At 40.3% G+C, this 15,858-nt stretch overlaps 1 protein-coding gene across 2 annotated transcripts in view; it reads left to right on the top strand.

Moving 5' to 3' along the window:
* Positions 1–15,858, top strand: part of LARP4 (La ribonucleoprotein 4) — a 66,160-nt gene that overhangs the window by 10,013 nt on the left and 40,289 nt on the right. For both annotated transcript variants that reach the window (XM_060112465.1, XM_060112464.1), the window contains exons 2-5: positions 7,612–7,759; positions 8,384–8,536; positions 11,667–11,742; positions 15,590–15,726. In XM_060112465.1, coding sequence (XP_059968448.1) covers positions 7,612–7,759; positions 8,384–8,536; positions 11,667–11,742; positions 15,590–15,726 — 514 coding nt within the window. The remainder of the gene's footprint in view (positions 1–7,611; positions 7,760–8,383; positions 8,537–11,666; positions 11,743–15,589; positions 15,727–15,858) is intronic.

Genomic DNA, 15,858 nt, shown 5'->3' with positions numbered 1-15,858 from the left:
CTTTTTTTGATGGACATTTTCAGTTTCCAAATTTTCTTTATATTGAGTAATTCTATAAAGGACATTCTTGTGTATAAAGGTCTTAGGCTAATATTCTCTGAGGTAGCTCAAATAGTGAATGTCTTAAAAGTTTTTCATGTCAATATTGACACATTGCTTTACAAAGGTGTTATGACCTTATTTATTTATTTGTTTGTTTGTTTATTTATTTGCCATGCCATGCGGCAAGCAGATCTTAGTTCCCAGACCAGGGATCGAACCTATGCCCCCTCAGTGGAAGCGTGAAGTCCTAACTGCTGGACCACCAGGGAATTCCCTCTCCACTTTTTTCTGTGCTTGTGCATTATTTCACAGACTTGAATCATTTCTATAAGATAGCAACTTGCTTTACTGTTTTTCCAAGTGTCTTCAAAATTTGAACATTTTCCATGTCTTCTATATCTTTTTCTCCATTTTTAAAAACTTTATTTTGAAATAATTATAGATTCACAAGAAGTTATCCCCAGAATGTACAGGGTGGTACCGTGTACTTTTTGCCCAGGTCCCTCCAGTAGTAACACCTTGCTTAACCATAGTATGATGTAAAGACAAGCAAATTTATGTTGATACAGTCTGCAAAACTTATTCAGATCTCATCAGTTTTATATACAATCTGTTTTTTTTTTTTTTTTGGCGGTACGCGGGCCTCTCACTGCTGTGGCCTCTCCCGTTGCGGAGCACAGGCTCCATACGCGCAGGCTCAGCGGCCATGGCTCACGGGCCCAGCCGCGCCGCGGCATGTGGGATCTTCCCGGACCGGGGCACGAACCCGTGTCCCCTGCATGGGCAGGTGGACTCTCAACCACTGCGCCACCAGGGAAGCCCATACAATCTGGTTTTAAGGCTCTAGGATATTCTGTATGTGGCTGGACTACAGTTACTGAACAAATCCTCACTCTCTTGTTGGTGTCTTGCTCTATTCGGGCTGCTATAACAATATCACAGATTAGGTAACTTATGAACAACAGAAATTTATTTCTGGGAAGTCCAGGATCATGGTGCCAACAGATTTGGTATTGAGGGTTTTCTGGTTCATAGATAGTGCCTTTTCACTGTGTCCTCAGTGGTGGAAGGGACTAGGGAGGTCTGTGGAATCTCTTTTAGAAGAGCACTAATCTCATTCATTTTCATGACTTAAGCAACTCCCAAAGGCCTCACCTCCCAGTACTATGACATTGGGCATTAAGATTTCAACATATGAAGTTGGGAGTTACACAGATGTTCAGAACATAGCAGTTGAATGTTTCTAATTTTTCACTATTATAAAATTGTGATGAACATCTTTGTATTTATATTTTTGTATATCTTTCTTTTGAGCAAATCTGACAAGTAGAATTTATGGACCAAAGAATATATAATTTTAAGGCTTTTGATAAACATTGCCAACTCTTAGCAAAGTTATATGAATTACAGCAGTGAGTTGTTTCTTTTTATACTTGTCAAAATGGCACTGAGTAGTTCAATAGGTAAAATTGACATTTAAAAAAAATATATTTATTTATTTTTATTTTTGGCTGCATTGGGTCTTAGTTGCAACGCACAGGCTTCTCTCCAGTTGTGGCGTGCGGGCTCAGTAGTTGTGGTGTGTGGAGTCTCTAGTTGTGGTACGTGGGCTTAGGTGGCCTGCAGCACGTGGGATCTTAGTTCCCCGACCAGGGATCAAACCCGTGTCCCCTGCATTGGAAGGCGGATTCTTAACCACTGGACCACGAGGGAAGTCCCGGTAAAATTGACTTTTTTTGGCAGCGGGGGAGGGGGGGGCCCATGCTGCACAGCATGCGGGATCTTAGTTACATGACCAGGATTGAACCCGTGCCTCCTGCAGTGGAAGTGTGGACTCCTAACCACTGGACACCAGGAAATTCCCTAAAATTGACATTTTGCAGTTAATTATTCCTGCTTCTTTTTGTACCTTTTCCCTGTTTGGCAGATCTCTCACTAGTTTGCAGTTCTTTTTTTTTTCTTCTTCTTTTTTTTTGCCTGCATTGTGTCTTTGTCGCTGCGGGCGGGCTTGCTCCAGTTGGAGAAATGGCTACTCTTCATTGTGGTGTGCGGGCCTCTCGTGGCGGTGGCTTCTTGTTGTGGAGCACGGGCTCTAGATGCACGGGCTTCAGTAGTTGCAGCACGCGGGCTCAGTAGTTGTGGCACACAGGCCCTAGAGTGTGTGGGCTTCAGTAGTTGTGGGGGGGTGTGGGCTCATTACTTGTGGCGCTAGGGTGCGTGGGCTTCAGTAGTTGTGGCTCGCGGGCTCTAGAGCGCCGGCTCAGTTGTTGTGGCTGGTGGGCTTAGTTGCTCCATGGCATGAGGGATCTTCCTGGACCAGGGCTCAAACCCGTGTCCCCTGCATTGGCAGGCGGATTCTTAACCACTGCACCACCAGGGAAGTCCCCAGTTCTATTGGTAATAGTAACCTTCCAGACGTTTTCTGTTTTTACATACCAATATGTTTATCTGTACAATGATTTTGTTTGTTAATATGAATAAAAACCAAAATGCTTATTGTTTTGCAACTTGAATTTTTTCATTGAATAATATACCTTGGAGCACTTTCCACATTAGTGTATGTAGGCCTTTTTTTTTAACTTTTAAAGTATTCTATGTTATGAAATATACTACATTTTATTTAACCATTTGTCTATAGATGGATATTTAGGTTTTTTTCAGTCTTTCACTAATGGGGTCAGGGCTGCAATATACATTCTTATATATGTCTTCTTCTGTACATTAATGGCTTTTAGAGTGTATACTCTTAACTAGTCTGGAGAAAAATATAAATATGCCCAGGAGTACTGCTCGTCTATATGCCATAGACCTCACACTTTGATTATTCTTGGCACCATTAGCAAGGGAGACATCAGATTTATGGGTAGTATGCTGCTGAAAGGCATCTAGTTAATTATTTTGAGTCATTATTAAATGCTCAGTGAAATAGTACATCCCATCAGTAAGTAAAAGGTAAGTTTTTTTAAATCATAATTCCCCAATATTGGGTATTTATTTATAAATTAAGTATATGTGGCATAATATATCTTGTATGTTAAATATTAGCCTTAATCTCTTTGTCATATTTGGGACCTCCCAATTCTTCAGTAGCTTTCTACATTTGCAGAAATGCCCATATTATGAGTTAGGCCTCTCCAGTGAACGTACTAGTCAAAACTCAAATTCCCAGATTCCTTTGTATCTGGGTGGATGCAGGCATGTTACCTAAGAGCCACTAGTCAGACCACACCTACAGATGTCTTCTATTTGAAAATATACAATGTAGGGAAATGAGGGTTCTTTCATAACTTCCATTTTATAGACAGAAGTGGCAGTAGAGGTGGTCAGCTTAAAGTGGAGTTAATACAAGGTTGAATTCCTAATGGAGAAGTGGCATTGGTGCTGGTAATAATAAAAGTTGTAATGGATTTGAATTTTGGCATTTACTGCTTGGCGGTGGCAGGGTTAGTGATTTCCTCATCAGGGCACTTCTGGAACATTATTTTGAGTGATGTTACCTTTGCATCTGTTTTTTTTTTTCCAGCCCTTCCAGTGACAGTGACACTATCTTTTTTTTTTTTTTTAAAGAAGATGTTGGGGGTAGGAGTTTATTTATTTATTTATTTTTGCTGTGTTGGGTCTTCGTTTCTGTGCGAGGGCTTTCTCTAGTTGTGGCAAGCGGGGGCCACACTTCATCGCGGTGTGCGGGCCTCTCACTATCACGGCCTCTCTTGTTGCGGAGCACAGGCTCCAGACGCGCAGGCTCAGTAGTTGTGGCTCACGGGCCTAGTTGCTCCGTGGCATGTGGGATCCTCCCAGACCAGGGCTCGAACCCGTGTCCCCTGCATTAGCAGGCAGATTCTCAGCCACTGCGCCACCAGGGAAGCCCGACACTATCTTTTAATAAATTACCTTTCTGTTTAATTTAGCCAGAGTGGATTCTGAATTCTAACTGATAAGCATGCACTGTTCACATGTCTACATAGGGGCAAATGTAAAGTTTACTTGCATTCTAAATTGCTACCTAGGGACTTCCCTGGTGGTCCAGTGGCTAAGGCTCCGCTCTCCAATGCAGAGGGCCCAGGTTTGATCCCTGATCAGGGAACTAGATGCCACATGCATGCTGCAACTAAGAGTTTGCATGCCGCAACTAAAGTTCCTGCATGCTGCGAAGAAGATCCCGGGTGCCACAACTAAGACCCGGTGCAGCCAAATAAATAAATAAATATTAAAAAAAAAAAAAAGAAAGAAAAAACTGGTACATAGAGGTGTTTTTGATTGTTTGTTTTGCCACATCATGAGGCTTTCAGGATCCCAGTTTCCCGACCAGGGATTGAACCCCTACCCCCTGCAGTGGAAGCGTGGAGACCCAATCACTGGACCGCCAAGGAATTACATACCTAGAGGTTTTTAAATAATACCTGGGTACCTGTCCTGGTGGGACTACCTGGTGGTGCTATAAGAAAATTGGTTGTTTATTCCCTGAGCTAATTAATGATATGAAGTAGTTGTGAATTAACATCTCTAAGCAAAGATGTTGCTTTGGTTATTCATCTTTGGTGCTACTTCAAAGATGCTTTTGCTCCCTTGCTACGTTTGACATTTTGTTATTGGTTTTGATGTTTATTGTAAAAGCTTTTAGCAGCCCTGAAATCAAAAAGCCAAGAACCACTCCAATGTAAGACTTCCATTTTAAACAGGCACATGAAAACAAGGAAGATTGTATCAACTCTGATTTTCTAGCACATCAGAAGGGTAAATACAGTAGCTAAACATTAGTTGGGTTCTTTTGTTTGTTTTCTTTTGCACCTATGCCTCTACTGTTCCATTCAAATAGACAGTTGAAGGTCTACTCTTGGCCTGGTTTATATTAATAGCTGAAATAGAAGAGGAAGACCCAGTTTCTACCTTGTCTTCATTGAGCCCACTGCCTTGTTGCAAAGAACACTTACTTAAATAAACTATTATAGTGATAACAAAATAGAAGTATGTACAAATAACAAGAGGGAAAGAGGAAGTAGTGACCAACACACATGAAGTTAGGTGTCCATAGTGTGCAGAAACTATAAGGAGTTTTGGTAGAATAGGCATTATATATATATATGTATATACACACACCGTATATTTTTTTAAAACTTGCTTGTTTACTTTTTTTCCTAATGAAGGTTTTATTTATTTATTTATTTATTTATTATTTTGTTTGGCGGTGTTGGGTCTTTGTTGCTGCACGCGGGCTTTCTCTAGTTGTGGTGAACAGGGGCTACTCTTCACTGTGGTGTGCGGGCTTCTCATTGCTGGGGCTTCTCTCGTTGCGGAGCACAGGCTCTAGGTGCGCCAGCTTCAGTAGTGGTGGCTTGCGAGCTCCAGAGCTCAGGCTCAGTAGTTGTGGCTCACGGGCTTAGTTACTCCGCGGCATGTGGGATCTTCCCAGACCAGAGCTTGAACCCATGTCCTCTGCATTGGCAGGCGGATTCTTAACCACTGCGCCACCAGGGAAGTCCCATTATATTTTTTAAAATAAGGAAACTGGGGTCAGTGATTGCACAGTTACTGGGTGGAAGAGTAAACTTGATCTTTGTCTGTTATACCATAGTTGCCTCTCAATTGTTGGAATATCTCTTCAATTTTGCTTTTTAAAAAACATTAATTTATTATTTATTTATTTTGGGCTGCATTGGGCCTTCGTTGCTGCACGCGGGCTTTCTCTAGTTGCAGTGAGCAGGAGCCACTCTTCGTTGCGGTGCGCAGCCCTCTCACTGAGGTGACCTCTCCCGCTGCGGAGCATGGCCCCAGGCGCCCGTGTGTCAGCAGTTGTGGTTCGTGGGCCTCAGCAGTTGTGGCTCGCAGGCTCTAGAGCACAGGCTTAGCAGCTGTGGTGCACAGGCTTAGTTGCTCTGCGGCATGTGGGATCCTCCTAGACCAGGGCTTGAACCTGTGTCCCCTGCATTGGCAGGCGGATTCCCAACCACTGCGCCACCAGGGAAGTCCCCAATTTAGCTTTCTTAAGACAGTATTGGTACTTTTAAAGAAATATGAATTTGAGATTTTGGAAAACAACTGGGAAGTTGGTTAATTTTTAAAAATTCTGTTTTAAGCAGAGCTTTAAGCTGGTAAGAAAGCAAGTGAAATCTTAAGACCAAAAAAATCAGGAAATACTAATCCAGAGAGAGAAGCAGGTGTTAAAACCTAGGGTCTGCCCCTAATGCATCTGTTGGTCCTTAGTGGCCCAGAGCTTAGATTTTAATCGCAGTGCTTAGAGACAGGACAAATGATAAACTAGGGGAAAAAACAGCTTTCTCAGAGAAAAGGAAAACTTGTCAGCTTTAACCTTGGCTCTGGGTTGGTGGAAGGAGGGGTCTTATTCTAACCACAAATCCTCTTTGATGCAAAGTAGGGCTAAAATTCCCTACCTGTTCTCCAGAAACCCTCGTTGAAAATTTTAAGTGATACCAGATTGGTAGTCTTACTGTGCCGTCATCCAGCAGAAAGAAGACAAATCCTCTGGACTTCCCTGGTGGCGCAGTGTTTAGGAATCCGCCTGCCAATGCAGGGAACATGGGTTCGAGCCCTGATCTGGTAAGATCCCACATACTGCGGAGCGACTAAGCCTGTGTGCCACAACTACTGAGCCTGTGCTCTAGAGCCACGAGCCACAACTACTGAGCCCGCGTGCCACAACTACTGAGCCCGCGTGCCTAGAGCCTGTGCTCCACAAGAGAAGACACCTCAATGAGAAGCCACCTCAATGAGAAGCCCGCGCGCCACAACTAGAGAAAGCCTGAAGGCAGCAACAAAGACCCAACGCAGCCAAAAATAAATAAATTAATTAATTAATTTAAAAAAAGAAAATACACTTTCAGGACAAATGAAATAATGCATTGTAACATAAGGCAGAATGTGGTTTTTGACTTGGGAAAAAATTTCCACTTATAGAATCATTCAGACTCTCTATCACAGCTTAGATGGCAATAAAAATTATGTACTGTGGAAAATTGCTGTAGATAACTCAAAAATTTGTTCTAGGTACTCAAACACACACTAACATCAAAGGTATGTGAATAGTTTTACAATACTTGCAAGTAGGTTGGGGTAAAGCAGTATTTCTATATTAATAGTATTTTATAAAAATATGTTTTTATTGTATAGGTAGCTAAATTTTACATACAAACATTTCAAGTTCATCTGCTTAAAAAGGTTTATATTTTCAAGTTGAGCCAAAAACTTTAAAATATTGTTTATTTAATATTTATTATTAATTACATAATATTATTGGGGATTTTCTTCACATTTAAGTAATGGAAAAGTTTTGTCTAAATTTATAATTTTAATGCACTGACTTTTGTGGGGTTTTTTTGGCGGTACGTGGGCCTCTCACTGTTGTGGCCTCTCCTGCTGCAGAGCACAGGCTCCGGACACGCAGGCTCAGCGGCCATGGCTTACAGGCCTAGCCGCTCTGTGGCATGTGGGATCTTCCTGGACCGGGGCACAAACTCGTGTCCCCTGCATCGGCAGGCGGACTCTCAACCACTGTGCCACCAGGGAAGCCCGGCACTGACTTAAAATTAACAAATGGATCCTTTTAATATTTAGCAGGTAACATCTAAAGGAACTGGCTTAAATCCTAATGCCAAAGTATGGCAAGAAATACCTCCAGGAAATACTGATGCCACTCCAGTAACTCATGGAACTGAAAGCTCTTGGCATGAAACAGCAGCCACATCAGGGTCTCATCCTGAGGGTAAGTCGTAAATATTTCATCAGATTGAATCACATTTTGGTTAAACATACGTCCAAACCAGTTTATAGAACTTATAATACATTCTTTGATTATTTGGTAAAATATATTTGTAAATGTTTAACATGTAGTTTGTATACCATTCTCATTTATTTCCAGTACGAATGGATTGTCACTAATTTCAGACAGTAGCTGTATCTTTGGGTTCAGCATTTAACCCATGTACAATATGATATTTTTAAATTAGTTTTGATCTACCATCATTGCCAATGCTACTTACTCACTGTTTGATCTTAGGCAAATGACTTAACCTCTCCATGCTTGCTGCCTTCATCTGTAAAACATTAACAATAGCAATTAATTTTGGCATTGGTTTTTCTGAGAATTAAGTGAATAAAATACATGAAGCTGTCTTATACATAGATAGTACTATGTAAGTTTAAGCTATTGTTAATCATTTTAGCTTATCCATAATGGTCAAACTTACCTCCTTTGGACTCTTACTTAAAATCTCGTGGATATTTTCCCAATTGCTAGAATTCTTTAATATCTTGTTGTGCCCAGAGTGCCTAAAGATAGGATTTTAGAGAATTACTATTCACTTCTAGTATGTTTTCTTTAATACAGGTAATAGAGAACCTGCAGATGATATGTGTAAGGAGTATGAAATAATGTATTCATCTTGTGAAACCACAAGAACTACTACAGGCATTGAGGAATCAACTGATGGAATGATTTTGGGACCAGAAGATCTGAGTTACCAAATATATGATGTTTCTGGTAAACTTTATGGTTTTATTGGTAAAATGAGAATGCAGTATGCTAGTCTTTTTCCCCCTCCAGTCTGTTTATCATTATTCTAGTAAACATGGCATTAATTGGTCTATTTTATTATTTGAAAAGAAGTTTATGTTAATGAAATATTAGGTGACTTTTATAAATACTGTTTTCAAATGGCCAAACATGAACATTGTAATTTAAAAAGAATGTTTATTTTAAAGGTCTTATTAAAGGAAAGTGTGAAATTAAAGATGAAAGGAAAAAATAGTCAATATAGTTAAAAAAGAGACCTAAATTACAATCTTTCAGAGTTCAAGTTTCTTGATCTATTAGTTGGGATCAACGCAAGTTCTGTCAATTTTCCCATCACTTTTGTCAGTGTGAAATGCATTTATAAATGTGAGATTGCAGGGATTAATTTTGAGAAAAAGGTTGTGTTATAGTTCTACTACAGTTCAACTTGTGAGAGATGTTTTTTTTCACATTCATTTAATTAGCATGGATTACTAATTGCTTGGACTTAAAATGGATGAAATTTAAAAGAAACTAAAGTTAGACTATAGAACCTGATTACCTAACTTTATTTTTCTAAGTTCTAAAGGGTCTCTTTGGAAAATAAGTGTAATAGGGAGTAGGCATTTCTGTCACTGCTTAGTTCCCTGGCATTAGTCAAGGTATATAAACCTTTGTTCTCAGTTTATTTATTATATATATCTGGATTCGATTTCTAAGGTCAGTCAGCCTGTAAGTTGATTTCTGAAGTAGAATGGGGTGGTATTTCCATATAATAATTTAAGGTGGTTAGGTTTTGCTCCCTCCTTGTTATAATATACCTATCCACTGGCTACTTTGAACTTATAGTTGGTTTTAGTGAATTGGCAACCAGTTGGTATTTTAAAAAGTTTGCTGTAATAACACTGAAAGCTTAAATGAAGTTATTATTCATTTAGCCAGCATTTGGGTGGATGAATTTTGTATTAGAAGGGTTGCATATACTACATAGGAATAGGATGCTTCTTACTTCATTTTTAATGAAATTAATTTAATATCTAATATCATTTTGAATCTTGAGTAGTAAGACAAAGTAGTGGTAAAATCATGCACAAAATTTATCTTTACAGGAAAATATAGTGCTCTAAAATTAAGCAATGAAAAGAGTATTAAGAGATAGAAGTGGGTTTTTTTTAATTGAAATATAGTTGATTTACAATGTGTTAATTTCTGCTGTACAGCAAAGGGATTCAGTAATAAACACACACACACAAACACACACACACACGTTCTTTTTTATATTCTTTTCCATTATGTTTTATCACAGAATATTGAATATAGTTCCCTGTGCTATGCAGTAGGACCTTATTTGTCCATTCTTTGTATAATAGTTTGCATCTACTAACCCCAAACTCCCAATCCATCCCTCCCCTACCCCACCTCCCCCTTGGCAACAAGTCTGTTAAGAGATAGAAGTTTAAGGAGTGTGACTAACATCAGATTTACTACCGATAGTACAGATGTGGAGCCATATATATATCCCACTTTGTGTAGTTCCTGTCTTCAAATTTAGATTACTGTTACTTTGGCTTATGTATATAAATTTATTTATTTTTATTTGTTTTTTTGGCTGCGTTGGGTCTTCGTTGCTGTGTGTGAACTTTCTCTAGTTGCGGCACGTGGGCTTCTCACTGCAGTGGCTTCTCTTGTTGCGGAGCACAGGTTCTAGGCGCACAGGCTTCAGTAGTTGTGTCTCATGGGCTCAGTAGTTGTGGCTTGTGGGCTCAGTAGTTGTGGCTCACGGGCTCTAAAGCACAGGCTCAGTTGTGGTGCACAGGCTTAGTTGCCCCACGGCATGTGGGATCTTCCCGGACCAGGGCTAAAACCCGTGTTCCCTGCATTGGCAGGCAGGCTCAGTAGTTGTGGCTTGTGGGCTCAGTAGTTGTGGCTCATGGGCTCTAAAGCACAGGCTCAGTTGTGGTACACAGGCTTAGTTGCCCCACGGCATGTGGGATCTTCCCAGACCAGGGCTCAAACCTGTGTTCCCTGCATTGGCAGGCGGATTCTTAACCACTGCGCCACCAGGGAAGCCCCTAGATTACTATTACTTTTTTTTTTTTTTTTTTTTGCGGTACACGGGCCTCTCACTGTTGTGGCCTCTCCCGTTGCGGAGCACAGGCTCCAGACGCACAGGCTCAGCGGCCATGGCTCACGGGCCCAGCCGCTCCGCGGCATGTGGGATCTTCCCGGACCGAGGCACGAACCTGTGTCCCTGCATCGGCAGGCAGACTCCCGACCACTGTGCCACCAGGGAAGCCCCACTATTACTTTTGTTCTTTGAGTTTTCATTAAAGGAATAAGTAGTTATCACATTTTTTTTTTTTTTGCGGGCCTCTCACTGTTGTGGCCTCCCCCGTTGCGGAGCACAGGCTCCGGACGCGCAGGCTCCGGACGCGCAGGCTCAGCGGCCATGGCTCACGGGCCCAGCCGCTCCGCGGCATATGGGATCCTCCCAGACCGGGGCACGAACCCGTATCCCCTGCATCGGCAGGCGGACTCTCAACCACTTGCGCCACCAGGGAGGCCCCTATCACATTTTTAAAAAGTATTTAGGGTAATGTTTTACAATATGGTATCCAAATGCTTTTAGTATTACCGATGATTTGTTAATTACTTGATAAAATATGTAATTTAAAAACTGATATGAGGGTTTCCCTGGTGGCGCAGTGGTTGAGATCCGCCTGCCGATGCAGGGGACATGGGTTCGTGCCCCAGTCCGGGAAGATCCCACACGCTGCGGAGCGGTTGGGCCCGTGAGCCATGGCCGCTGAGCCTGTGCGTCCGGAGCCTGTGCTCCGCAATGGGAGAGGCTACAACAGTGAGAGGCCCGCGTACCGCAAAAAAACAAAAAACAAAAAAACAAAAACTGATATGAAATCTGTCTAAAGAAAGAAGAATGGATAGGTTAAAAGGTAGACCTTGTGTATCTGAATTCTAAAAAGAATAAAAATACAGTTTCTGGTGATTTTAATTTGATTTTAATTTGCATACTTTGTGGCTTACTCTGAAAACAGTATGTAAAGTTTACTATCTATGGTAATTAGGTATTAACTTTTCCCCTCTTGTTTTCTACCATCAGGAGAAAGCAACTCAGCAATTTCTACAGAAGAACTAAAAGAGTGTTTGAAGAAACAATTAGAATTCTGTTTCTCACGGTACACTATCATTTTTTAATTGACCTTTTTCCTTTTTGAATTGTTTGATTAGTAGATGTGAAATACCTATGAATTGAATGGAAAAGTGATTTTAATTTCCCTTGGTGATGTATTTTGGTATCATTCTTCAGTATATTTCTTAACTAGATTTAAAGATGTGGTCTCCAGTTGGTTATGTAAAGGGTCTAGTCCCAGTATAAAGATAATGAAATTTCTCTTGGATATTTTTCCTATAATCATATTCATTTTTAGGGTTCTCTTTATGTTTTTAGTAGTTTGCTCTTGTAATCTTTTTTTTTTTTTTTTTTTTGGTACGCGGGCCTCTCACTGTTGTGGCCTCTCGTGTTGCGGAGCACAGGCTCCGGACGCGCAGGCTCAGCGGCCATGGCTCACGGGCCCAGCCGCTCCGCGGCATGTGGGATCTTCCCGGACCGGGGCACGAACCCGTATTCGCTGCATTGGCAGGCGGACTCTCAACCACTGCGCCACCAGGGAAGCCCTGCTCTTGTAATCTTTGAGCATAGAGTTATTTTTAATAAGATATGTGGATGGGTATAGAATTTATATTACCTGTTTCTTCTATTAAATAAAGAGTTCCTTCAGGTAAACATTTCAAGGTATCTTATTTACAGATAAGAGTTAAGAATTATGTAGGTATTTTTATAGCTTAGATGTATAAACCTTCAGTATATAGAACTACCCCTTCCAAAATAAACAGAAGTTTGGATATGCGTGCAAATGTAATGCCTTCTGTTTTTCGGAGGAGGACCAGTAAACCAGTTTTTTAAGGTAGAAACCTGGATTTTATCATAGACTACTTTATTTCCTTACATATAATCCAGTCTTGACTCAGTTTTAATTGATTTTTCATCCTGAATATCTCCCTTTTCTTCTCCACCTTTTTCTTCTTTGCCTTTATAGTTTAGTACAGGCCCTAGTTTTATGAAAACAAGACCCTTCTAGTCAGTTGTGCCTATGATGCAATTCATTGTGTCTCCCATACTTGTCATAGTTATTTTAAAATCTTTGCCTACTAACTGGATCATTTGTATGTCTGCTTATATTTCTGAGGTTTTTTTTCTCTTGATTATCACAATTTCCTGGCTTTTTGCATGTCTTATAAATTTTGATTATAATTTGGACACTACATATGCTGGGCACTACATATAAAAGAAACTAGAAAGCTGCAGTGCCATAATTTTTCTCTCTAGACAAGATTTGAGCTTTATTCTGGTAAGCAGAAGCAGATTGATTTCTTCAATCCAGTTAAGGATTGAGCTGAGTCAGGGCTGAGCAGCCACTTTAATTAGACTCGATCGACCTCTGATTTATCTCTGTTCCTTAGGCAGGACCTTCTTAGGCTTTTGATTTAGAAGTTGGCAGTTTTCTGTTACCTCAGTCGTGAAACACCAAGGGAAGTTTAGTTGTGTTCTTCAGAGGTTTGAGATGAGCTCTTTAGCCTTTTACCCTGTACAGCTTCAAAATCTGGCAAATGTCTTGTCAGGGAGACCTGTCTTAGGTTTGATGCAAGGTTCCTTCTTCTACTGGGACTTCCACAAGACCACGAAGATTTTACTCTGCTTTTTCAGCCTTCCATCTTTCAGGGTCCCAGCCTTCCATCTTCTTCCTTAGAATGCAGTAAATGTCATATGGAGGAAAATCAGCTGTGTATTGGGGGCTCCTTTAGTTTCCAATTCATAATACCAGTCTTGTGCAACTGCCTAAAATAAAGCTCTACTAGTTTCTTTGTGGTCCAGGATCTGCAGATATCCTTGGAAAAGAAAGATTATCTTTCTGGAATTTCATTTTGTCCTTGTAGCTTCTACAGTTTTTATCTCCAAAAACATGATATTTCTGTAATCTGTCCAAGCTTTTTTAGTTGTTGCAGCATGAGCTCTGGCTTATCATGATCTATCACATCCTACTCAGAACTACGATACAGTTCAAACCAGCTGGGCGGTTGCCATTTGTAGCTCAGTAAAATTGCCACTAAGACATATTAGGTATTAGTCATGAACATATTAGGTATTAGTCATAATCCTCGATGTTATATATCTATTAATTTGACTTCTGACAAGGTAGTTTCTTTAAGGGTGTGTCATACTGTTTTGTAAGGAGAGACTGGCTGAAAGTCTGAGTTGATTTAGGCTACAGCCTTTTAGTTGTGCAAATATTATGTTCATAGTTGTCTTATTTTCAAGTTCTTAAAGAATATCTGGTTGATTAGTATGTTCCTTTTTTAAAAAATAAATAAATAATTTTATTTTGGGGTCTTCCTTGCTGTGCACAGGCTTTCTCTAGTTGCGGCGAGCGGGGACTACTCTTCGTTGCAGTGTGCAGGCTTCTCATTGCGGTGGCTTCTCTTATTGCGGAGCACGGGCTCTAGGCACCCAGGCTTCAGTAGTTGTGGCACGCGGACTCAGTAGTTGTGGTTTGTGGGTTCCAGAGTGCAGGCTCAGTAGTTGTGGCACATGGGCTTAGTTGCTCCGCGGCATGTGGGATCTTCCCGGATCAGGGCTCGAACCTTGATCTCTGCATTAGCAGGTGGATTCTTAACCACTGCGCCACCAGGGAAGCCCTGTTCTTTCTTTTATGCTGAAGTGAGTTTAACTGCTACTGGTATCCTCTCTATTCTTTTTTCCCCAAGACAAATAACCACCACTTGTTGACAATTGTAACCTTAAAAAAGTAATTACTACTCTATTTTAGTATAATTTGAATGTAAAGGCCTTGACCCTACTCTTTGCCAAGTACTAAGGCTTTGTCATTTTGAATGACAAAGATCCTTCGTGGAACCTGTATTCTGACTGGGGGAGAGAAAACAATAAACATAATAAATAAGCAGCTTAGAAGTGTGTTAGGTGATAAGTGCTATGGAAAAAAGTAGAGCAGAGTAAGCAAGGGAAGAAGGGAATCAGGAGTACTTGGTTGGTTTCAGAATAGGGTGGTCATTGAGATGGTGGTTTTTTGTTTTTTTTTTTGCGGTACGCGGGCCTCTCACTGTTGCAGCCTCTCCCGCCACGGAGCACAGGCTCCGGACGCGCAGGCTCAGCGGCCATGGCTCATGGGCCTAGCCGCTCTGCGGCATGTGGGATCTTCCTGGACTGGGGCACGAACCCATGTCCCCTGCATCAGCAGGCGGACTCTCAACCACTGCGCCACCAGGGAAGCCCTGAGAAGGTGGCTTTTAAGCAAAGATTTCTAGCTGTTTATAACCAGACTGCTTCAAAGGTTTGATGTAAATAACAAGATATGAATTTGATTCTCCTTCAGTTTGTTGAACAAGATTTTATGTGTAAGGTAGAGCATTTGTATCTTCTTTTTTAAAAAATGTACCTTAATCTTTTGTCTTAATTTAAAATGTTTTATATTTATTATTTTAACTTTATTATTTAAATTTAAATAAAAAGTCAAACATACCTATTAAAAAATGCAAACATTAAGAAACTAAAAATCCTCCATGATCCAGCTCATGGTTTACATTACAATTTTCTCCATATGCATATTCTAACATCAGTGATAAGGTATTTATAAGATGGAACAAAACTATATGTAATATTTTGTAATATACTTTAATATTAAGCCTCTTTCCACATCAGTATAATTTCATAAAATTGCTTGTTCAAAACTGTTGGGCCCAATGTATTTGGGGATTCAGAAACTTTCCAGAAGTTGTTAGAATATATCTGTTGTATATTATGTATTTTCATAGTTCACTGTGTTATTTCTGATAGCATAATTTTGTTTTCCTAGGTTTAGTGACAAAAGTGAATAAGGCATCTCTTCTTTAGGTGCTTTTTAAGACTTGTTTGTTTTATAGGACTGTTGCTTCTCTTATTCCTTTCAGAGAAAATTTGTCAAAGGATCTTTACCTGATATCTCAAATGGACAGTGATCAGTTCATCCCAATTTGGACAGTTGCCAACATGGAAGAAATAAAAAAGCTGACCACAGACCCTGACCTAATTCTTGAAGTGTTGAGATGTATGTAAATCGTACCTTTTAGCTTACTTTTAAAATCAAAGATTAAATATTCTTTTGACTTCTGATCATGCAGGAAATTGTTTTTAACTCCATATTTTTTGCTATTCTGTGCTAATTATCTATTTTTACTGA

Source organism: Mesoplodon densirostris, chromosome 11, assembly GCF_025265405.1.
Source record: "Mesoplodon densirostris isolate mMesDen1 chromosome 11, mMesDen1 primary haplotype, whole genome shotgun sequence".
NCBI classification, from domain to species: Eukaryota; Metazoa; Chordata; class Mammalia; order Artiodactyla; family Ziphiidae; genus Mesoplodon; species Mesoplodon densirostris.
The sequence above is the reverse complement of the archived record's forward strand: the minus strand, read 5'-3'. Positions and strand labels throughout refer to the sequence as shown.